This window comes from Myotis daubentonii, chromosome 15 (assembly GCF_963259705.1).
Source record: "Myotis daubentonii chromosome 15, mMyoDau2.1, whole genome shotgun sequence".
Classification (NCBI taxonomy): Eukaryota; Metazoa; Chordata; class Mammalia; order Chiroptera; family Vespertilionidae; genus Myotis; species Myotis daubentonii.
In genome coordinates, this window is record NC_081854.1 from 1958341 (window position 1) to 1979792 (window position 21452).

The 21452-nt window shown below is 60.0% G+C and overlaps 3 protein-coding genes and 1 long non-coding RNA gene across 19 annotated transcripts in view; 3 read left to right on the forward strand and 1 right to left on the reverse strand.

Annotated features, from left to right (window-relative positions):
• Window positions 1-8726, forward strand: part of LOC132216037 (popy Class I histocompatibility antigen, A-1 alpha chain-like) — a 296300-nt gene extending 287574 nt beyond the window's left edge. Inside the window, exon 8 of the mRNA XM_059665064.1 lies at window positions 8416-8726. Coding sequence (XP_059521047.1) covers window positions 8416-8420 — 5 coding nt within the window. The 3' untranslated portion in view covers window positions 8421-8726. The remainder of the gene's footprint in view (window positions 1-8415) is intronic.
• LOC132216033 (saoe class I histocompatibility antigen, A alpha chain-like) overlaps window positions 5141-21452 on the forward strand; it is a 133172-nt gene continuing 116860 nt past the window's right edge. For 2 of the 16 annotated variants that reach the window (XM_059665041.1, XM_059665042.1), the window contains exons 1-7: window positions 5141-5514; window positions 5630-5914; window positions 6294-6569; window positions 7110-7385; window positions 7509-7613; window positions 8043-8075; window positions 19581-19628. In XM_059665041.1, the coding sequence (XP_059521024.1) occupies window positions 5442-5514; window positions 5630-5914; window positions 6294-6569; window positions 7110-7385; window positions 7509-7613; window positions 8043-8075; window positions 19581-19628 (1096 nt within the window). In that variant the 5' untranslated portion in view covers window positions 5141-5441. Of the gene's footprint in view, window positions 5515-5629; window positions 5915-6293; window positions 6570-7109; window positions 7386-7508; window positions 7614-8042; window positions 8076-8219; window positions 8268-8415; window positions 8727-19580; window positions 19629-19775; window positions 21103-21452 lie in introns of those variants that run through there. The other 14 variants (XM_059665048.1, XM_059665049.1, XM_059665039.1 and 11 more) reach the window with 13 other exon arrangements.
• Window positions 8565-20335, reverse strand: LOC132216064 (uncharacterized). Its single transcript, XR_009448696.1, has 2 exons — window positions 20231-20335; window positions 8565-8866 (listed from the first exon to the last, which is right to left on the reverse strand). It is a non-coding gene; the product is annotated as an uncharacterized LOC132216064 (long non-coding RNA).
• Window positions 16840-18682, forward strand: LOC132216058 (class I histocompatibility antigen, Gogo-C*0202 alpha chain-like). The gene is made up of 4 exons (XM_059665108.1): window positions 16840-17087; window positions 17174-17488; window positions 17684-17958; window positions 18546-18682. Exons 1-3 carry the CDS (start codon window positions 17015-17017, stop codon window positions 17749-17751), a joined length of 456 nt encoding a protein of 151 aa, XP_059521091.1. The 5' UTR covers window positions 16840-17014; the 3' UTR covers window positions 17752-17958; window positions 18546-18682.

Genomic DNA, 21452 nt, shown 5'->3' on the forward strand with positions numbered 1-21452 from the left:
GGTACAGGGGGGCCCTGGGAGGCGCTGCCCTCACACACCCGCCTGGCTCAGCCCTTACCGCCTCAGGGTGGCTCATGCCCTCAGGGTGCCCCCCTCCCCACCTGCTGACAGGGCGCCTCTCCCTCCCCTTTGCATCAATTCATTTAAAATGTTAAATGAGCCCCGACCGGTTTGGCTCAGTGGATAGAGCATCGGCCTGTGGACTGAAGGGTCCCAGGTTTGATTCTCGTCAAGGGCATGTACCTTGGTTGCTGGCACATCCCCAGCAGGGGGTGTGCAGGGGGCAGCTAATCGATGTTTCTCTCTCATCGATATTTCTAACTCTCTATCGCTTTCCCTTCCTCTCTGTGAAAAATCAATAAAATATATATTTTTTAAATAAATAAATAAATAAATAAAATGTTAAATTAACGTCCCTAGCCGGTTTTGCTCAGTGGATAGAGCATTGGCCTGATGACAGAAGCATCCCAGGTTAGATTCAGGTCCAGGTCACAAGAAAGGGGGGAGGGCTGGCATGCTCATCTCTGGCAGGGGCCCGGGGCCTGGGGTGGGTGTGGGGGGGCATTTCCTACCACAGCCCCTGGGAAGGCCTGGGGTGAGCTTGTCAAAACAGGTCGCGTTTGCAGGGCCTGTTCCAGGTCAGGAGCGGTCAGCACAGCTGTGGCCCCTGCTGCGCACACCCAGCTCCTCCCAGTCCCTCAGGCGCATGGGCCCAGCGGGCTCCATCCAGGCGGAAAGCTTGCCCCCCCCAGGCAGCCCCCCTCCCGGTGTCCTCACTGTCCCCCCAGAGGCCCTCCCTGCCCTGCCCCTGCCAGGCGCCCCAGCCTCCTCTAGCCCCGCCCTGCCTGCTGTCCTTCACACACAGGTCACTAACGCATATCTGATTGATTGATTGATTGATTGATTCATTCATTCATTTTAGGGATAGCGAGAGGGAGGGAGAGAGAGAAAAACATCGCTTTGTTGTTCCACTCGTCTATGCATTCATTGGTTGCTTCTGGCATGTGCCCTGACCAGGGATTGAACCCACAACGTTGGCTTATGGGGACGATGCTCTAACCACTGAGCTCCCGGGCCAGGGCCCATCACATCTGTTACAGGCACATCCTTGCTGCCGCCTGTCCCTCTGGGAGCACATGAGCTCTGTGAGCACAGGGACTGGCCTGCCCTTGCACAGCTGCATCTCCGCCGCCTGAGACCGCCTGGCGGTTCCTTTAACACCCCTCTGAGTGACTGAGTGAGTGATCGCCACGCAGACACCACGCACACACACTGACATTCTCACACACACACACACACACACACACACACACTGACATTCTCATACACACACACACACACTGACATTCTCATACACACACACACTGAATTCTCACACACACACACACACTGACATTCTCATACACACACACACACTGACATTCTCATACACACACACACACGCTGACATTCTCTCACACACACACACACACACTGACTTTCTCACACACACACACACACACACTGACATTCTCATACACACACACACACTGACATTCTCACACACACACACACACACTGACATTCTCACTCACACACACACACTAACATTCTCACACACACACACACACACTGACATTCTCACACACACACACACACTGACATTCTCACACGCACACACACTGACATTCACACACACACACACGCTGACATTCTCACACACACACACACACTGACTTTCTCACACACACACACACACACTGACATTCTCATACACACACACACACTGACATTCTCACACACACACACTGACATTCTCACACACACACTGACATTCTCACACACACACACACACACACACACTGACATTCTCACACACACACACACACTGACATTCTCACACACACACACTGACATTCTCACACACACACACACACACTGACATTCTCACACACACACACTGACATTCTCACACACACACACACACTGACATTCTCACACACACACACTGACATTCTCACACACACACACACACTGACATTCTCACACACACACACACACACTGACATTCTCACACACACACTGACATTCACACACACACACACACACACACACACACACACACACACACACACACACTGGACGCCTCACTCTCATGCAACATGATGATGAGAACGTTTCCCATGTCGGGATGCGTTATCATTTTGAAAACTTTCTCCCAATTATTGTGAAAAGGTCCAAAGACACCTGCCGTCTGAAAGAACGCAGTGCTCACCCTGGATGCCACCACTTTAGTCACTGCCCCATTTGTTTTGTGTGTCTATTTCTACAAATATTTGCTGAAATATTTGAAAACCGCCTGCCCACACCATGACCGTCACCCTAAACAGTTCAGGATCCACCCTTAAAGAATAACCCTTCCATCCATCACTATTATTATTATACACAGAATAACTGCAGCCTCTGGTATGATAAAGTGTCAGAGTGACGGGAAAGGCTCCACATTGTCCTGCAAATGTCCTTCATTTGGAGAAGGGGAGCCCCAGGAGCCCTGGCTCCCTCTGAGGGTCCCACCCCCTCACCGCAACCCCTCTCCATCCCCCAGAGGGCAGCACCACCCAAAACTGCGATGTAGAAACACTTTCTTCTCTACCCTATTTCTGTTTGTGTTATTATTATTATTATTATTATTATTATTATTATTATTATTATTTTGTTGTTGTTAATCCTCGCCCGAGGATATTTTTCCATTGATTTTTAGGGAAAGTGGAAGAGAGAGGGAAAGACAGAGAGAAACACATGGATTGGTTGCCTCCTGCATGAGCCCTGTCCAGGGCCTGTGATGGGAGGAGCCTGCAACCGATGTACGTGTCCTTGACCGGAATCGAACCCAGGACTCTTTGGTCTGCAGGCTGATGCTCTCATTGCAGTGTGCCAGTGAGCCACACTGACTAGGGAATATTTCTGTTTGTGTTTTTTTTAAACTCAGTTTTTTGAAATATAATAATCCCTTTTTTTAAGGTAAAATTTCCTGTTTCTCTTATTTATTATTTATTTTTAATATATTTTTATTGCTCAGAGAGAGAGGAAGGGAGAGGGGGAGAGAGACACAAACATCAATGATGAGAGAGAATCACTGGGGATTGAGCCCACAACCCAGACATGTGCCATTTGGAATCGAACCTGAGACCCTTCAGTCTGAAGGCCGATGCTGTATCCACTGAGCCACACCAGCCAGGACTGAAATAAAATCATCTCTTATTTGGGAACAACATCTCCAGGTCTACAGAACCTCTCACAGTGAGGAGAAGTGCATGAGACTATTGGGCTCAAAGCACAGCTCCCCTGGGCCCGGGTCCCCTCCACAGGACAGAAGAGGGGCCCTGTGCCAGGGTCACACCTGGGGCCCCAGAAGTCAACCTCCAACAGCAGGTAGGCCTGAGACCCCCTCCCCTCCTCCAGACGCAGCATCCCATAATCCAGGGCGCAAGAAAGGCTCCGCAGCCCTGGCCAGTTCGGCTCAGTGGATAGAGCACCAGCCTGTGGACTGAAGGGTCCCAGGTCCAATTCCCGGTCAGGGCACATGCCCAGGTTGTGGGCTCCATCCCCAGTAGGGGGCGTGCAGGGGGCAGCCGATCCATGATTCTCTGTCATCATTAATGTTTCTCTCTATCTCCCTCTCCCTTCCTCTGTGAAATCAATAAAAAAAATATATTTTTTAACAAAATAAAGAAAGGTTGCACATACTGGATCTAAGGCACCACCATCCCAACCTCCCCATCCCTATCCCCAGCGAGAGCCCCAGGCCCTGCCCCTCCCCCCTCCCTCACACTCACCAGCATCTGCCCCAATCCACCAGGACGAACCTCCTTCTGTCCCCGCCCCTGTCTGCCCGGCACCCTGGTCCCCCTGGTCCCCCACACATGCCGCTGGCTCACCTCCCCGGCTCCGCACACCCCTCCCCTGTCCCCTGAGCCTTCCCTCTGTGCCCCTGGAGTTCTCAGCCCAGGATCGGCCAGGTCCGCACAGCCCCCCCCCCCCCCCAGGGTGTTGGTCCAGCCGCCTGCCCCTGCCTCTCTGGTCAGTGTCTCCCTCCACTCGCTCAGGTGAAGGCCCGCCGGGACCCTCACCCCAGGGCGCCTAAGGGATGGAGGCCCCGCTGCTGGGCTCTCTAATCTGCCCCCCAGTTTGATCTGGGAGCCCGCCTCTCACAGGCTTCTTCCCAAGGAAGACTGACAACAGCAGGGAGACTGAGGCAGGGCCCTGGCTCCGCGGAAGCCGACTTAGGCTCCAGGCTCCCCGCCCCCCTCCACACACCCATCTGGGCTGTCCCTGCTCCGCGCTGAGTCTAGGACACCCCCCGCGCTGAGTCTAGGACACCCCCCGCCCGCCCCCTGCGCTCTCTGCCCCTGGGAGGCCGGCTCACAGCCGGGGTGTACATGCTCCTGCTGAAAGGCAGGTTTTTTTTAAAAAAACCAAAAACCTTTATTTTATTTTATTATTTTTTAAAATACTTTTACTGATTTCAGACAGCAAGGGAGAGAGAGAGAAACATCAACGATGAGAGAGAATCATGGATCAGCTGCCTCCTGCACGCCCCCCACTGGGGATCGAGCCCACACCCTGGCATGTGCCCTTGACAGGATCCTTAAGTCCACAGGCTGGTGCTCTATCCACTGAGCTAACCGGCCGGGGCTGAAATGCGGTGTTGTATTGAGGACGATCACCGGTGCCCCGTGCGGATGCGGGATGAGGGGCATTGTGAGGCGGCTGCAGTGCTGCTCACACGCATTCGGGTCCCAGGGGCCCGCACCCCGTCTTTTACGGAGGAGCTCGCGGGTGTGAGCTTTCCGAGGTTGTGCCCCCGCTGTGGTCCTTAGGCCCCGGGAGTCTGGTCTCTGACTCTCTCTCTCTTCCCTGTTCGGGCAGCGCTCGGCGGTGATTAGAGAGGAGGCCCTGCCCGCTGCCTCCACTCCCAGGACGAGCTCCCGCGCCCGCACCGCGTTCCCTGCGGGGAGTTTCCCTGCGGAAGAGTCCGCGGCGGGCGGGGCGGGGGTTCCAGGGTGGGGATTGCGGGGGCGGAAGAGGAGGCCGGCGGGCGGAGCCTGGGTCTCTTCCTGTTTTCTTGGTCGGCGCCTGGGCCAGGCCTCGAGGACAGGGTGACGGCGCCCCGCGCGGGAGGAGGGTCAGGACCGAGTCCCAGGGCCCAGGCCTGCGCTCAGGGCTCCGCAGGGGACAGAGTCTGGGGGGCAGCTCCGTGGTGGGGACCCGCCAGCACCTGTGTTTCACTTCTCTCCCAACCTGTGTCTGCGCCTCCTTCCTGGAGACTCGTGACGCGGTCCAATTTCTCACTCCCATTGGCCGAGTGGGTTCCAGAGCAGCCAATCAGCGTCCCCGCGGCTCCCGGTTATAACTCCTCCGCGGAAGTGCCGGGACTCAGATCTTCCCCTCCGACGCCGAGGATGCGGATCTGGAGGCCACTCGCCTTCCTCCTGCTGCTCTCGGGGGCGCGGGTCGTGACCCCCAGCTGGGCCGGTGAGTGCGGGGTCGGAGGGGGCGGCGGGCGGGGAGGAGCGAGGGGACCCGGCGGGGGCGCGGGGCCGGGAAGGCGCGTGTCCAGCCCCGGCCCTGCCCCCCGTCCGCCCCCCAGGCCCCCACTCCCTGAGGTATTTCAGCACCGCCGTGTCCCGGCCCGGCCGCGGGGAGCCCCGGTACCTCGAAGTCGGCTACGTGGACGACACGCAGTTCGTGCGGTTCGACAGCGACGCCCCGAATCCGAGGGCGGAACCGCGGGCGCCGTGGATGCAGCAGCCGTGGGTGGAGGAGGAGGACCCGGGGTATTGGGACCGGGAGACGCTGAGGGCCAAGGGAACCGCACAGACTTACCGAGTGGGACTGAAGAACCTGCGCGGCTACTACAACCAGAGCGAGGACGGTGAGCCGCGCGCCGGGCCCCTCACGACCCCCCACCCCACGGACGGGCCGGGGTCGCCCCGAGGGTCCGGGTCCGAGCGTCACCCCGAGGCGGCGGGACCCGCCCGGCCCCCACCCGGGAGGAGCCCGCGGGGACTTTGACCCGATTTCACGTTCAGTTTTAGATTCAGTCCCCGCGGGGCGGGGCGGGGCGGGGTGACCGCGGGGCGGGGCGGGGTGACCGCGGGGCGGGGCGGGGCGGGGTGACCGCGGGGCGGGGTGACCGCGGGGCGGGGCGGGGCGGGGTGACCGCGGGGCGGGCGGGGCGGGGTGACCGCGGGGCGGGGCTGACCGCGGGGCGGGGTGACCGCGGGGCGGGGCTGACCGCGGGGCGGGGTCAGGGTCTCACACCTTCCAGTGGATGTATGGCTGCGACCTGGGACCCGATGGGCGCCTCCTCCACGGGTACAGTCAGTGGGCCTACGACGGCGCCGACTACATCGCCCTGAACGAGGACCTGGCCTCCTGGACCGCGGCCGACGTGGCGGCTCAGATCACCAAGCGCAAGTGGGAGGCGGCCGGTGTGGCAGAGCAAAGGAGGAGCTACCTGGAGGGCCTGTGTGTGGAGTCGCTCCGCCTTTACCTGGACAAAGGGAAGGAGACCCTGCAGCGCGCAGGTACCAGGGGCCCTGGGGCCGCCCCCTCTCCCCGGGGCTGGGGCTCCTACAAGGAGACAGGACAGGGGGTCAGGGTCAGACACCCCTCCTTGGGTCAGGGAGGGAGCCCCCTGGATGTCCAGGTCAGGTACCAGAGGGCCCCCCTCCGCTCAGGGACAGTTAGGGGTGCAGGCTCTCCTGGGGTGCAGGGAGACCCCCTGAAATAACCCATCAGCGGTTCCCATGGACCCTGCAGGGGCTCTGGGACCCTCTGGGACCTTCTCTCTCAGGCCTTGTGCGCTGCCCACACCCACTGTGTCTGAAGCGTCACCCCAGCTTTTCTGAGTCACGTGGCCTCCTACCCTGGGCTGTGTCTCTCTGATTCTAGAACTTTCTAAAGACTAGGAGATCCTTCCAGGTGCCTCTGTCCAGGCTGGTGTGTGGGCTGTGTGCTCCCTCCCCCACCCCAGGTGTCTGTCCACTCTCAGGATGGTCACATGGGCGCTGCTGGAGTGTCCCATGGCGGATGCAAAGTTCCTGCATTTCCTCCCCTCCCCTCAGACCCTCCAAAGGCACACGTGACCCACCACCCCGTCTCTGCCCATGAGGTCACCCTGAGGTGCTGGGCGCTGGGCTTCTACCCTGCGGACATCAGCCTGACCTGGCAGCGTGACGGGGAGGACCAGACCCAGGACATGGAGCTGGTGGAGACCAGGCCTGCGGGGGACGGCACCTTCCAGAAGTGGGCGGCCGTGGGGGTGCCCCCTGGAGAGGAGCAGAGATACACGTGCCATGTGCAGCACGAGGGGCTGCCCGCGCCCCTGACCCTGAGATGGGGTGAGGAGGGGCCGTGGGCACAGAGCCTCTTCTCGGGGCAGCAGGGGCCCTGGGGGACCTCCGTGGGGTGGGGGCTGAGGCCTGGGGTCAGGGCCCTCACCCTCCCTTCCCTTCTCCCCCTAGAGCCGCCTTCTCACACCTTCATCATCATCATCATGGGCATAGCTGGGGGCCTGGTTCTGCTGGGAGCTGTGGCTGGAGCTGTGATGTGGGGGAGGAGGCACTCAGGTGGGCAGGGGTGGGGTCTGAGTGTCTGTCCCACTGGGGTTCAAGCCCAGGTAGACGTGCGTCCCGCCTCATTCTCGGGAAGCACCATTCCCACGCGTGTGCTGGCCAGTGTGGGGCTCTGTGCTCACACTTACTCCGTAGTGAGGCCCGTGGGAAATGAGGGACCCACTTATCACCTGATGATGCTGGTGGTGGGGACCCCGTGCCCAGCAGTCCCAGGTCAGAGGGCAGGTCCCTGCTGAGCACAGACCTCCAGGAGGGCGGTGGGTCCCGTCCTCACACATGCACTTCCCTCAGGTTTCCTGATCCTGCCCTGGGTCTATACACAGGGTTCTGGAAACTTCTCTGGGGCCCAGGACTAGGCCTTCCTTTAGGGCCTCATGGCCCTGCCTCCTCCCTGGTCTCTCACGGGATGTTTTCTTCCCGCAGGTGGGAAAGGATGGAGCTACGTTCAGGCTGCCAGTGAGTATGGAGGGGGGACCCCTGAGTCCCTGGGACAGTGCAGATGGGAGCCATAGGGGACCCCCCCCCCCCCCGCATAGTTCCTCCTTAGTCTCCTGCCCTGGGGCTCTGACCCTCTCTTGGTGTTTGTCCCCTGCCCTCCAGGCAGTGACAGCAGCCAGGGCTCTGATGTGTCTCTCTCGGCTTCTAAAGGTGAGTCCCTGCCGTGGGGAGGGGTGGGCAGAGGGGAGGACTGGGTGGTGGGGTGTCTGTGGGACACCGTGAGCATGAAGTGGACTCTGAGAATGTCACCAGTGACAGCCACTGACCTGAATGTGTTCATGATGCTTGTCCTCCACAGCGTGAGGCCGCTGCCTTGTGGGGACTGAGTGATGGAAGATGTTCACGCTCCCACTTCTTGACTCAAGAACCTCTGATGGGGGGGCTGGCCTGCTCTGCTCCCCACACTTTCCTGTCAGCTGAGGCGGGCTGGGCCCTCCCCATCCCTGCCTTTCCTCCCTGGGGCTCTGAGCTGCCACTTCCTGCTTTGTATTGAAATGAGACTGTGGATTGGCCTGGTGTTTTCATTCTTGCCGTGACGGGTGACGGGTAATTAAAGGAGACCCTTTAATTAATTATTTTCTCAGAGGAAATAAATGGAAGCACCAAGGATTCTGCAGATTCCTGTGTGTTTTGTGCTCTTTGCAGGGGGGACGGGAGAGGCTGTGAGGACGGAGTGTGGTCGGGGCCTGTGCCCAGGTGGTGCTCAGTGCATCGTGGGCTTTGACGTGGTCACTCCTCGGCCGGGTCACCTCTCTGCTCCTCTGACCGTGTCCCTCAGTGCTCCCTGTCCCACCAGGACCTGCGCTCACAGGGACACACAGGCCTTGTCACTTGTTCGAATGAATCACATCTCCAGGCCCCTCGTCATCCGAGGCTCAGGTCGGGGTCAGGCCCTCAGAACCTCTCTCCTGGGTGTTTGTTGTTTCTTTGCTTTTGTGGATATGATGCCTGTTACTGCGTTTGTGTAGGAGTTTCGGTCTCATTCTCTGGGTGTCCCCGTCTGACGGTATCAGGGCTCATTGTTGCCGTCATTGTCCCGCTGGCCCAGGTGTCCCTGCACACAGGATTCTGGTTGGAGAGATACATTTCAGGCTCCTCCTGCTCTTGCCTCCTTCTAGGGCCTGAAGGTTCCAACCCTCTGATCAGCTTGGTCTTTCTGGGGACCAGCCCCCACCCTGACTCTCTCCAGGACCCTCAGCCAAGAGCCATCTCATCAGCGTCCCAAAGACACTCCTCACTCAGGAGATGCCCAGGGTTTTAGGAGCTCAGTGCCAGGAGCCAGGGGCAAAGACCAGACACTTTCTCAGATCCATTAATAGCAACAGTGTCCCAATAATTGCAGATGCTGGCACCTTACTAGAGTCCCACCTACTCATGAACACTGTGTCCAATCCATCGTCCTCTGAGGATGGTTACATGGCCCGGACACTTAGGAAAATTGCCCAACAGTTGTAGTCAGAGGAGAACTTGCATTCAGCCCTAATGTGACATTGCTGCCCACCTCCCAGCATTGAGAATGACAGAGTCAGACAAAACCAATTGTTCACCAGAATGTGGACTCGTTCTGTCTCATATGTTCCTGGTGGGAAAGTAAGTTGTTCCAAACCTGGTGGAAAATGCATTGGCTGCACTCCCTGCACCTGGAGACGGAGAGCAGGATGGGGTGTCGGGGAGTCAGAGGCTGAGCGTCACCGACAGGATGACAGGAGATCACACATGGGACAAGGGAGAGAGTGAAAGGCTCAGAAGGACAGATGGACCGAACGGAGAGACACCTCAAAAAGTGTGGAGAAAAGACAGCCCCTACCCATGTTGGTGAGAATGTACTTGTTCTCCAGGAAGAGATTTTCAGCCCTTGTGTACCTCAAACCACCCAACTTACATGATGGCTCCCTTTCACTGGTTGGGCACTCCTACCGTGTCCCCCAATGCTTCCCAATGCGGTGCCACACATGGGCTGTCACAGCCGGGAAAGTTATTCCAGATGCCAACTCTCCCACCTCCCCTTTGAAAGAAATAATAAAAGGAGAGGACTTAATGAGGTTACAGGGATCTCACATATCTTGGAGTTTAGGGCGAGTCACTGCCCCATGGGACACCTGTACATTCCTGAGCAGAGACGGGTGAGATAAGGGAAGCAATTCCATGGGAGGGTCAGGAAATCAGGTGAAGCAGTCGATGTAGAAACACAAAGGTGGGAATGGAACCTGAGAGTTTCTTCGCAAGGGACGCCGAGGGGTACCTGTTGGCAACTCTCCCTGGACAGGAGTGAAGGGATCACCGGCCTCCAATTCAATCAGTGACTCCACACGCCCCCTGGATAGAAGGAAGGGAACGTTATCCCGATGCATTGTGACCTTTTATTGCTTCACAGGATGGGTTTCTTACTCTTGTCGACAGTGTAGGAGTTTTACAGAGAAAGTTGTTGATCCATCAAGTCCCCAAACAAATATTGACAAGAAACTGTAACTCGTTTTCCCAGCCGCGACGGGAATTCCTGCCCAACACAGTGTAGGGAGGGCAGGAGGGAGGCAGGTCCTCAGAACCGTGGCTGATTTCTTCTCGAGTCTGAAGAGACTAAATGCCAAGGCAGGTCAGGCAGCCGCAGGACGGACCGAGAAAGACTTACGTCCCCCAGATTACAACTGACTTCCCTGCCTTCCTTCTTCGCCCAAGATTGGTCCGTGACGTGCAGGTGGCTGTTTTTGTTTGTTACAGTCGTGAACAACATCATGGTTTCTGCGTTCAGATCCTTCATGTCGAGCCTGAGGAAATACCGAGGGAGAACCCTGTGAATCCTCCGTGCTCTAGTCGGGCTTTGTGGCCTCCAGGATCCTTGTCCCCAAACGTCATTCTCCGGGCAGTCTTGGGGGTCTTTGATGTGGACTCAGGGAAAAGGAGTCTGTTTTCTAGACAAAATGTGATTACATGCATTGGGTAAATAGTCAAGAAGATTGTTAATAACGATGGGTGCTGCCATGTTGGGACCAAACTTTTGGGGGGGCTCACTGGATGAATGATACAAATGTTTAACCACTACGATGTATGCCAGAAACCCATATAATATTGAACTGTAATTGAAAAATCAAAATCAAAATATAGGCCTGACCGGTTTGGCTCAGTGGATAGAGCATTGACCCGCAGACTGAAGGGTCCCAAGTTAAATACTGGTCAAGGGCACGTGCCTCACTTGCAGGCTCAGTCCCTGGCCCCCAACCGATCGATATATCTTTCTCACATCGATGTTTATCTCTCTTTGTCTCTCCCAGCACCACGTGTGAGACCCACAGGCCCTTCATGTCAGAACCTCAGAAGTGAGGCTCTGTCACCTCCGTCCTGTTCTGGTCCCCAGAGCTGGTCCCAGGTCCCAGGGGAGGGGGGCCCACCTGTGGGAGGGGTGGGGGGACCCATCACAGAAGAACAAGTGGGCGGGGACAGTGTTGGTTCATCTTTGGAAACAAAACCCAAAAACCTGCACAGTGAGTGGAGGTGAGAGAAGAAATAGAGAGCATTTTAATTAAAATATTTAAGTAATGACTGCAAAGGGGAGGGAGAGGCGCACTGTCAGCAGGTGGGGAGGGGCACCCTGAGGGCATGTGCGGCCTGAGGAGGTGAGGGCAGAGCCTCCCAGGGCTGCCCTGTGCCCACAGCCAGGCTCTGAGGGGCAGGCCCTGAGCTGGGCGGGAAGGGAGGGGCTGATGCAGTGGTTCTCAACCTTCCTCATGCCGCAACCCTTATGGTGTGGGGACCCCCAACCATAAAATTATTTTCGTTGCTACTTCATAACTAATTTTGCTACTGCTTTGAATCATGATGTAAATATCTGATATGCTATACTTGTTTTCCGATGGTCGTGACCCACAGGTTGATAACCGCTGGGAGAGGGCAGGAGTGAGAGAGACTGAGGGAGAGAGAGCCCTACCCCGCTGTCTCCTGCCCCCAGATGGGGGCGGGGGGGGGGACCTGCTCCTGGGGGAGCCTGTCTGGGAGCCTGCGCACTGTGGGGGGAGGGGTGGCGCCCCACCATCTGACCCCACCAGGGGCCGCAGCTGACAGTGCTGATGGTCAGAGAGCCTGGGGGACGGTCCCCTGACAGAGGCTGCTGCCCTGGCCGGGCCGCCCTCGGGCCACAGAGTCCTGGGCGCTGGTCCTCGGCAAGGGCCGCGCTGGGGGCAGACTCCTCTCCGCGGGAGGCACGAGTCCCCGCATCTCTCCTTCCTGGGGCCTCCCTTCCTCTCCCCCTCCTCCCTCCCTCTCCCGCTCCTCCTCCCTCTCTGTGCTGGAGAAATCACTGGAAAACATTTTCCCGTGAGAATTAACCAGAACATATATATACACAGTGTGTGCGTGTGTACGAGTATGTGTGCATGTGTGTGTATGTGCGTGTGTGCGTATGTGTATGTGTGTGCGTGTCTGTGTGTGTATCATCACATGTGACTGTCCCTCAGGTGCCTGTGGGGAGGTGATCACACCTTCAGCGCCAATAAAGACAGGACAGAGCAGGGCGGGCTGCGGCCACAGCGCTCGCTTCCTCGCAGCCCATCCTCCCCGCGGGGCCGCCACCAACCTCAAGGACCTTCTGCTCAGACGCCGGGGGCGGGGGGAGGGGTAGGGAGTGTGGGCTGCCACGTGAGCATCTGCGGCCCGGGGCCCAGGAAGGGGCAGGGGAACCGGGGTCCCGGCCGCTGCCCCGGGAGCCCCTGCCGTCCCCTCAGCCCCGCCCCCAACTCCGACCTTGACCCCGACCTCGACTCTAGCTCCTCGCTGCCAGGGACCGCCCCGGCGTCGGGGGGCTCTGCCGAGGGGCAGGAGCGGCGCGCTGGCGTCGGGGCGCTCACCGGGATGCGGGGGGCACCGGCCCAACCTCAGCCGCCGGCGGGGCGGGCAAAGGCCCAGCTCTCCCCGCGGCGCCCGGGCCGCGTCCCCAAAAGGGCTCCCGCCGGAGCCCCGCGACCGCCCTCGCTGCTCGCTGGGTGCCGGGTCTGGGGGCTGCGCGCCCCGGGGCCCCGGACGCCTGCGCGGGGCTGGACCCGGAGCCGGACTCATCCTCCGGCTCCAGACCGCCCCGCGGCCCCGCCTCCCCCAGCGCTGACCTCCGCGCGGGGCCCCCGGACCCCCGACAGGCCGAGGCCCAGGAGCCGAGGAAGGACGGCGGACGGCGTCCCGGACGCGGGTGGAGGGACGGGCCGGTCCCAGGAGGGCCAGTCGGGCGGCCGGGGACCCGGAAAGGAGGCCGCGCGGCTCCCAGCAGATCTGTGGGTCTGAGTCCTGGGCTGGTCCTTCCCGCCGCCCCCTCCGGGAAGGCTTCCTGGGTCGCCCTGCGCCCCGCGGGGGCTCCTCGCGTGCCGGGCGCTGTGTCCCCAGAGGCGGCGGGTTCAGGGAGCGGCGTGCGCTGTGCTGTCTCCAGGGACGCACAGGGGACGGGCTGCGCTGGGCGATGGCGAGTCCCAGAGACGCGGGCGGTGACTCAGAGCAGGAGCCGCTCCATGTGGAGGGGAAGGGGCTTCTCCCCCAACAGAGTCACCTCCTCCCCAAGTCGCCACGCGCCTGGGGGCCGCCCTCCTCTCGGTCTCACAGCTGCAGGGGACGCGGCTGGAGACATCCCTGCCTCCCGCCCTCCCGCCTTGCCCTGTCCCCGTGGCAACCCGCCCGGGCCCCTCAGCAAGGCCACCAGCTCTGGCTCCCGGAGGAGCCCCCTCTTTCTGAGAGAGAGGGAGGGGCTCCCTCCTGCTGAGCACAGTTTTCAGTGAGAAAAGGAGCCGCACTGATCAACTGTCCTGATCACGGAGGGAGAGGCCATGGCCGCGCACACAGCCCAGAACGCGCAGGATCCTGCGAAATGGGTGCCTGTGGGGTCAGCGCCCTGAGGCTCACACTCAGGGAGAATGCACTTCAATTATGGGGACCACACACACATTATAGAGAAAACAAACCACACCCCCACTTAAAGCCTTGAGGTTGGGCGCTGGGAGGCGTGGCCTTTGGGGTGAACATGCCCTTTGCTGCCCCCTGTTGGCGCCCGAAGGTGTGGCTGCAGGAGCCGCGTCCCTCCCGCGGGGGGCGCTCTGCACAGGGAACTCGCCACAGGCCCGCGACTCAGGTGAAGCTTTAAAGGCCCAGGAGCCCAGGGCGGACGCTTCCCACTGAGCTCCCCGGGCTCCTCACACTCAGGTCCCCGCGGGCGGGAGCTGCAGGAGGCCGATGGGGGAGGGGGGCAGAGGCCCCACCTCCACGGGGGTCCTGGCAAAGGGGCCCCAGCTCCCCCTCCTCCGCCCGCAGACTCCCTGGGGGAGAAGTAAGCAGGTGTGGGGACCGGAACCCCAAAGGGAAGTGGTGTTTCCTGCGCTGCCCGCAGCCGGAGCTGGGGACTCGGAGCCGCGTCCACCCAGCGGAGGCGCCTGCACCTCCCTCCTGGGAGGGGCCCCCGCGGGTCGGGGCCCAGGAGGAGCCGCCCACCACCAGGCCCGGCTCCTGGGCCGCTGGTCCCCCTCTGGGGCCTGAAGGGGGACGGCGCCGCCCCCGCCGCGGCGCTCAGGGCTCAGCAGGTCTGAGGTCCGCCCTCTCCTGGGACCGTCCTCAGGGCGAGGCCTTTGGGGGAGAAGCCGGGCTGGGCCCCGGACACCACGGATGGGAACCCGGGCCGCGGGCGCCCCCAACTCGGCGTCTCACACAAAGGGGGGCACAGGGTGACCCTCCAGGAGCCCCTCCCCCTCGGGGCTGTGGGCACGTGGGGAGGAGGCGCCTCAGCCCGTCCTGCCTCTCCACCCACTGGCCCTGCTCAGCGCCCAGAAATTGGTTCCTGGGAGCTGGCAGGGCCCCTGGGGGTGTCCGCGTCCCACCCGCGGGGGGCGCTGCAGACTCTCCCTCCTGCGGGGACCTGGGCGCCTGGAGGGACTGAGCTGTGGTTTGATGGTGAAGGGACCTCCCCCTGGCTGTCCTCCTGCGCTCTGGGCCCAGCAGCCTCCTGTCACAGAACATTCTGGAACGTGGCTGCCACTGATGGACAGGGAGCGAGTGAGAGAGGAGCCAGCAGGGGTCTGAGCAAACCCCTGGGTCCCACCCCAGCTCCAGCCCCGCCTGCACCTCTCTGAGCTCCTCCTCCCTTGCCCCCCCCCCACAGCACCCCCTCCTGGTGCCTGGTGGGTTTGTGCTGGGGAGTCAGTTTGACCCTCCAGGTGGGTCACAGGGGGTGCACGCCTGAGACTCAGTAAGCGCTCCCCTCCCACAGTTACCATGGTGACAGGGTTAGAGCGTTTACACACATCCCATTCTGCGCTGTTAGAACCACAAGGAGAAAAGCATCCCAGGCTTGTGGCGGCGGCACTGATGTTCCAAAGTGGCCGCCAGGTGTGCCCGCGGGCTGCCCGCAGGAATGGGGCGCTGGAGTGGAGTCTCTGGGGGAGCCAGCTGAGCTGGAGGAGGAGGAGGAGGAGGAGGAGGAGGAGGAGAGGGAGGAGGAATCTCAGAAGAGCTATCCGCCTGTCCAGGCTACACTTTGAACCCAAGGCCAAGTTCCCCCTGCAGCCTGAGCTGCTACAGACCGTGGCGGCCAGCGGGCCAAGCGGGCACGGCCTCCGGCGAGTCCCAGGCGGCCCTGAGGAACCTGCAGATCCGCAAGCAGCGGCTGGGGCGCTCTGGTTCGTGGGGCCTCGGGGCTGCGTGGAGGACTGAGGGCAGCTGCGGGGCAGGGGGGTCCCGGCTGAGGGCACCCCAAGCCACAGGCTGTTTCTGTGTCCCCCGGAGCCTTGAAGATGACTCGGAGACCCCGTGTGCTCAGCTGCAGCTCAGAACCCAGGAGCCCTCCTGGGACGGCCGACCAGTGCCCTGCAGGGCGGAGGCCCACAGCCTGGACCTGCCCGGCTGCGTTCTGTATGCGTTTGGGGGGCTGGTCCTATTGTAGGGTCCCAGTTTTGATTCAGGTCAAGGGCACCTGCCCAGAATGTGATCTCAATTCTCCAGTGTGCGGAGTGCAGGAGGTAGTCGATCAGATTCTTTCTCATCATTGCTATTTTTCTCTCTCTCTCCCTCTCTGAAATACAAAAATATATATTTAAAAAAATTGAAACAAGAAACATATAGTCAATATGGTTTCAGGTCTCACTTTGCAAAGCCCTTTCAGAAGCTCCCACTTGTGTGGTGGCAGTGACTGTCACAGGTGACCACCCACACTTACCTGAAAAGGTGAGTAACAGCCCTGCGCCTGCCCGTTTCTGTGAGGCCGCCTATTCCCTACTCTGCTGCAGCCCCAATCACAGGCAACACGCAGAAGCAAATGTGAAAACCCAGCGTCTGCCAGGGAGACCGCCAGGATGTGACCTGGGAGCTGCTCCCCTCCCCTCACCTCCTGCTCACTTGGGAAATTGGTGTTTTTCATAAAAACATGACTCCTGTTACCATCTCACAGGCAGTGACATGCGACATGGATTAATAACTGTCTCACCCTGTGTGATCCCTGAGGGTCACTATGATGACGTCACCACACACACAAGGTTATCGGGGCGCCTGCCTGTGTGTGAGGCCGCACAGAGATGGTGACACCAAAACCTTGGAAAGTCCCTGAACAGCACAGCGCCCGGGCCAGGCCTCGGGGACAGGGTGACGGCGCCCCGCAGGAGGAGGGGCAGGACCGAGTCCCAGGGCCCAGGCCTGCGCTCAGGGCTCCGCCGGGGACAGAGTCTGGGGGGCAGCTCCGTGTGGGGACTCCCCAGCGCCCTGGTTTCACTTCTCCTCTCCCAACCTGTGTCGGCGCCTCCTTCCTGGAGACTCGTGACGCAACCCCACTCCTCACTCCCATTGGCTGAGTGGTTTCCAGAGCAGCCAATCAGCGTCCCCGCGGCTCCCGGTTATAACTCCTCCGCGGAAGCGCCCGGACTCAGACCGTCCCCCCGACGCCGAGGATGCGGGTCCTGAGGCCCCCCACCCTCCTCCTGCTGCTCTCGGGGGCGCTGGTCCTGACCCCCAGCTGGGCCGGTGAGTGCGGGGTCGGAGGGGGCGGCGGTGCGGGGAGGAGCGAGGGGACCCGGCGGGGGCGCGGGGCCGGGAAGGCGCGTGTCCAGCCCCGGCCCTGCCCCCCGTCCGCCCCCCAGGCCCCCACTCCCTGAGGTATTTCTACACCATCGTGTCCCGGCCCGGCCGCGGGGAGCCCCGCTTCCTCTCCGTCGGCTACGTGGACGACACGCAGTTCGTGCGGTTCGACAGCGACGCCCCGAATCCGAGGGCTGAGCCGCGGGCGCCGTGGACGCAGCAGCCGTGGGTGGAGCAGGAGAGGCCTGGGTATTGGGACCGGAACACGCGGAAATTCAAGAGAGCCGCACAGTTGTCCCGACGGAAACTGAAGACCCTGCGCGGCTACTACAACCAGAGCGAGGACGGTGAGCAGCGCGCCGGACCCGTCACGATCCCCGCCCCAACGACGGACCGGGGTCACCCCGACGGTCCGGGTCCGAGCGTCACCCCGACGCGGCGGGACCCGACCCGGGAGGAGCCCATCGGGACTTTGACCGGATTTCATTTTCAGTTTTAGATTCAGTCCCCGCGGGGGGTGTCTGAGTTCGGGTCCGGGTCAGGGTTTCACACCTTCCAGTGGATGTATGGCTGCAACTTGGGACCCGAAGGGCGCCTCCTCCACGGGTAATTTCAATTCGCATAGGATGGCGCTGACTACATCGCCCTTAATGAGGACTTGACCTCCTGGACCTCGGCCGACCTGGCGACTCAGATCACCCTGCGCAAGGGAGAGTCTGACAGTGAGGCAGAGCAAAGGAGGAGCTACCTGGAGGGCCGGTGTGTGGAGTGGCTCCGCCTTTACCTGGAAAAGGGAACGAGACCCTGCAGCGCGCAGGTACCAGGGGCCCTGGGGCCGCCCCCTCTCCCCGGGGCTGGGGCTCCTACAAGGAGACAGGACAGGGGGTCAGTGTCAGACACCCCAGTTGGGGTCAGGGAGGGTGCCCCCTGCATGTCAGGTCAGGTACCAGAGGGCCCCCCTTCTCTCAGGGACAGTTAGGGGTGCAGGCTCTCCTGGGGTGCAGGGAGACCCCCTGAAATAACCCACCAGCGGTGCCATGGGACCTGCAGGGGCTCTGGGACCCACGGGGACCTTCTCCCTCAGGCCTTGTGCGCTGCCCACACCCACTGTGTCTGAGGCCTCACCCCAGCTTTTCTGAGTCACGTGGCCTCCAACCAGGTCAGGACCAGAAATCCCTTTTCTCCCTCAGAGACCTGTCTCCTACCCTAGGCTGTGTCACTCTGAGTCTAGAACTTTCTAAAGACTAAGAGGGCCTTCCAGGTGCCTCTGTCCAGGCTGGTGTGTGGGCTGTGTGCTCCCTTCCCCACCCCAGGTGTCTGTCCACTCTCAGGATGGTCACATGGGCGCTGCTGGAGTGTCCCATGGTGGATGCAAAGTTCCTGCATTTTCTCCCCTCCCCTCAGACCCTCCAAAGGCACACGTGACCCACCACCCCGCCTCTGCCCATGAGGTCACCCTGAGGTGCTGGGCGCTGGGCTTCTACCCTGAGGACATCAGCCTGACCTGGCAGTGTAACGGGGAGGACCAGACCCAGGACATGGAGCTGGTGGAGACCAGGCCTTCGGGGGACGGCACCTTCCAGAAGTGGGCGGCCGTGGGGGTGCCCCCTGGAGAGGAGCAGAGATACACGTGCCATGTGCAGCACGAGGGGCTGCCCGAGCCCCTGACCCTGAGATGGGGTGCGGAGGGGCCGTGGGGGACCTCAGTGGGGTCGGGGCCCTCACCCTCTCTTCCCTTCTTCCTCCAGAGCCGCCTTCTCAGACCTTCATCTTCATCATCATGGGCATCGCTGGGGGCCTGGTTCTGCTGGGAGCTGTGATGTGGGGGAGGAGGTGCTCAAGTAGGCAGGGGTGGCGTCTGAGTTTCTTGTCCCACTGGGGGTTCAAGGTAGACGTGTGTCCTGCCTCCTTCATGGGAAGCACCATCTCAACACATGTGCTGGCCAGTGTGGTGATCTCTGTGCTCACACTTACTCTGTAGTGAGGCCCGTGGGGAAATGAGGGACCCACTTGTCACCTGATGATGCTGGTGGTGGGGACCCCGTTCCCAACCGCCCCAGGTCAGAGGGCAGGTCCCTGCTGAGCACAGACCTCAGGAGGGCAGTGGGTCCAGTCCCCACACATGCACTTCCTCAGGGTTCCTGATCCTGCCCTGGGTCATGCACATGGTTCTGGAAACTTCTCTGGGTCCCAGGACTAGGGCTTCCCTTAGGACCTCACGGCCCTGCCTCCTCCCTGGTCTCTCATGGGATCTGTTCTTCCCACCGGTGGAAAAGAAGGAAGCTACGCTCAGGCTGCCAGTGAGTATTGAGGGGTGACCCCTGAGGACCTGTGACAGTGCAGATGGGAGCCATGGGGGTAACCCACTCCCCATATTTACTCCTTGAATCTTCTGTCCTGGGTCTGACCCTGTCCATTTGTGCCGCCCCCCCCCCCCAGGCAGTGACAGCGCCCAGGGCTCTGATGTGTCTCTCTCGGCTTGTAAAGGTCAGTCCCTGCCGTGGGGAGGGGTGGGCAGAGGGGAGGACTGGGGGGTGGGAGTCAGTGGGACACTGTGAGCATGAAGTGGACTCTGAGAATGTCACCAGTTACAGCCACTGACCTGAATGTGCTCATGATGCTTGTCCTCCACAGCGTGAGGCCGCTGCCTTGTGGGGACTGAGTGATGGAAGATGTGTTCACGCTCCCACTTCCTGACTCAAGAACCTCTGATTGGGGGGCTGGCCTGCTCTGCTCCCCACACTTTCCTGTCAGCAGAGTTGGGCTGGGCCCTCCCTATCGCTGCCTTTACTCCCTGCTGCTCTGAGCTGCCACTTCCTGCTCCATATTGAAATGAGACTCTGATGTGACTTTGTTCATTGCTTGCCATGGAGCGTTGATGGATTAATTAAAGGAGAAGATTCTAAAGTTTGAGAGGAAATGGATGGAAGCACTGAGAACTTTCCAGAAGCCATGTGTTTGCAGTGCTGAGCCTGTCCCCGGTGGGACAGGAGGGGCTGTGAGGACTGAGTGTTGTCGGGGCCTGTGCATGGTCAGTGGTCAGTGCTCAGTGCATCGTGGGCTTTGACGACACTCCTCATCTGGGTCACCTCTCTGCTCCTCTGACCTTGTCCCTCAGTGGAACCCTGTCCCACCAGGACCTGTGGTCACAGGGAATCAGGCCTCCCCCAGGCCTTGTCACGTGTCCTAATGCATCATCGACGCCTGGACAGCGACGCCTTCCTGGGCAGGTCAGCCTGAGCTCAAGCCAGGGTCCCGCCCTCTGCCCTCATCTGCTGGGTGTTTTTATTTCTATTTTTTTTTTTTGGTGGACAGTCTGCCTGTTCCTGCTTCTGTGTGAGAGCTTTGGTCTCACTGTCTGGGTGTCCCCATCTTATAGCCACTGGAGCCATTTTGCCCGTCATTGTCCCACAGGCCCAGGGCTCCCTGCACACAGGACCCCGCGGTGTGGAGAGATGGGTGTTCAGGCTCCTCCTGCTCCTGCCTCCTTCTAGGGCCCTGTTCTCCCCTGTCAGCCCCTCCCTGCTGCTCCAGAGGGGTCCTGGAACTCCTGGGTTCGTGAAATCACATTTGAGATGATAAATATGCAGACATCATCAATCATGATCCTTATTCGGTAATCATTTCATCAATACCATTTATCATGTTAAATCCCCAACAATCAATGTGAAATGAATGCTGCCCTGTGAGATGTTAAAGTCAGTTCCTAATCTAAGGAGGTTAATAAAGTTACATGGAAATTATTCAGGAAATACGTTTTCCCTTTGAGCAGTGCAGCTGTTGAAAGAAGTCTCTCTTTTTTAAGGAATATTGAAGATTTTATGTAAATTTAATCTCAGGGTGGATATGAGCAATACCCGCCTTCCATGGGCACAGTTCTGATGTTGGACTTGGGTCACATCACTCCTGCGAGAGTGGAAATGTCATTTTCTAGAAGAAGATAAACACATTGGAGAATGAAGAGTTGTTTTACCCATTTTCTGTATGTTTAGTCCATTCCTATTTCTGTGAGATTCTGGCGTGTTACAGAAAAAAATCAAGGTAGGAGCTTGGTTTTCAGTGAGTTGCTTCTCACACCTCCATGATTTTACACGGCTGACCCTCTAATTTGGCTGATGGGATGGATAAACCCTGTGAGACAGTGTGGAAGGTGCTATGTATAGAGGTGCCACTTGAGTTTCCAGTTCATCACTGAAATGTAGACACGGGGTTCTGCTCCCACTCGGGGTGTAACATGAGCTTTGCCATCTTGGGGTCCATCTCTGCTGCCAAGGTCACTGTCCCACTGGCCCAAGCCGGTGTCTCCATGGT

Excerpts from the sequence above, each read along its gene's own strand:
- LOC132216058 (XM_059665108.1), top strand. The coding sequence starts at position 17,015 with ATGCGGGTCCTGAGGCCCCCCACCCTCCTCCTGCTGCTCTCGGGGGCG. Across the intron at positions 17,088-17,173 it reads CCTGACCCCCAGCTGGGCCG|CCCCGGCCCTGCCCCCCGTC; the intron begins GTGAGTGCGGGG and ends GCGCGTGTCCAG. Across the intron at positions 17,489-17,683 it reads CTACAACCAGAGCGAGGACG|GGTTTCACACCTTCCAGTGG; the intron begins GTGAGCAGCGCG and ends GGTCCGGGTCAG.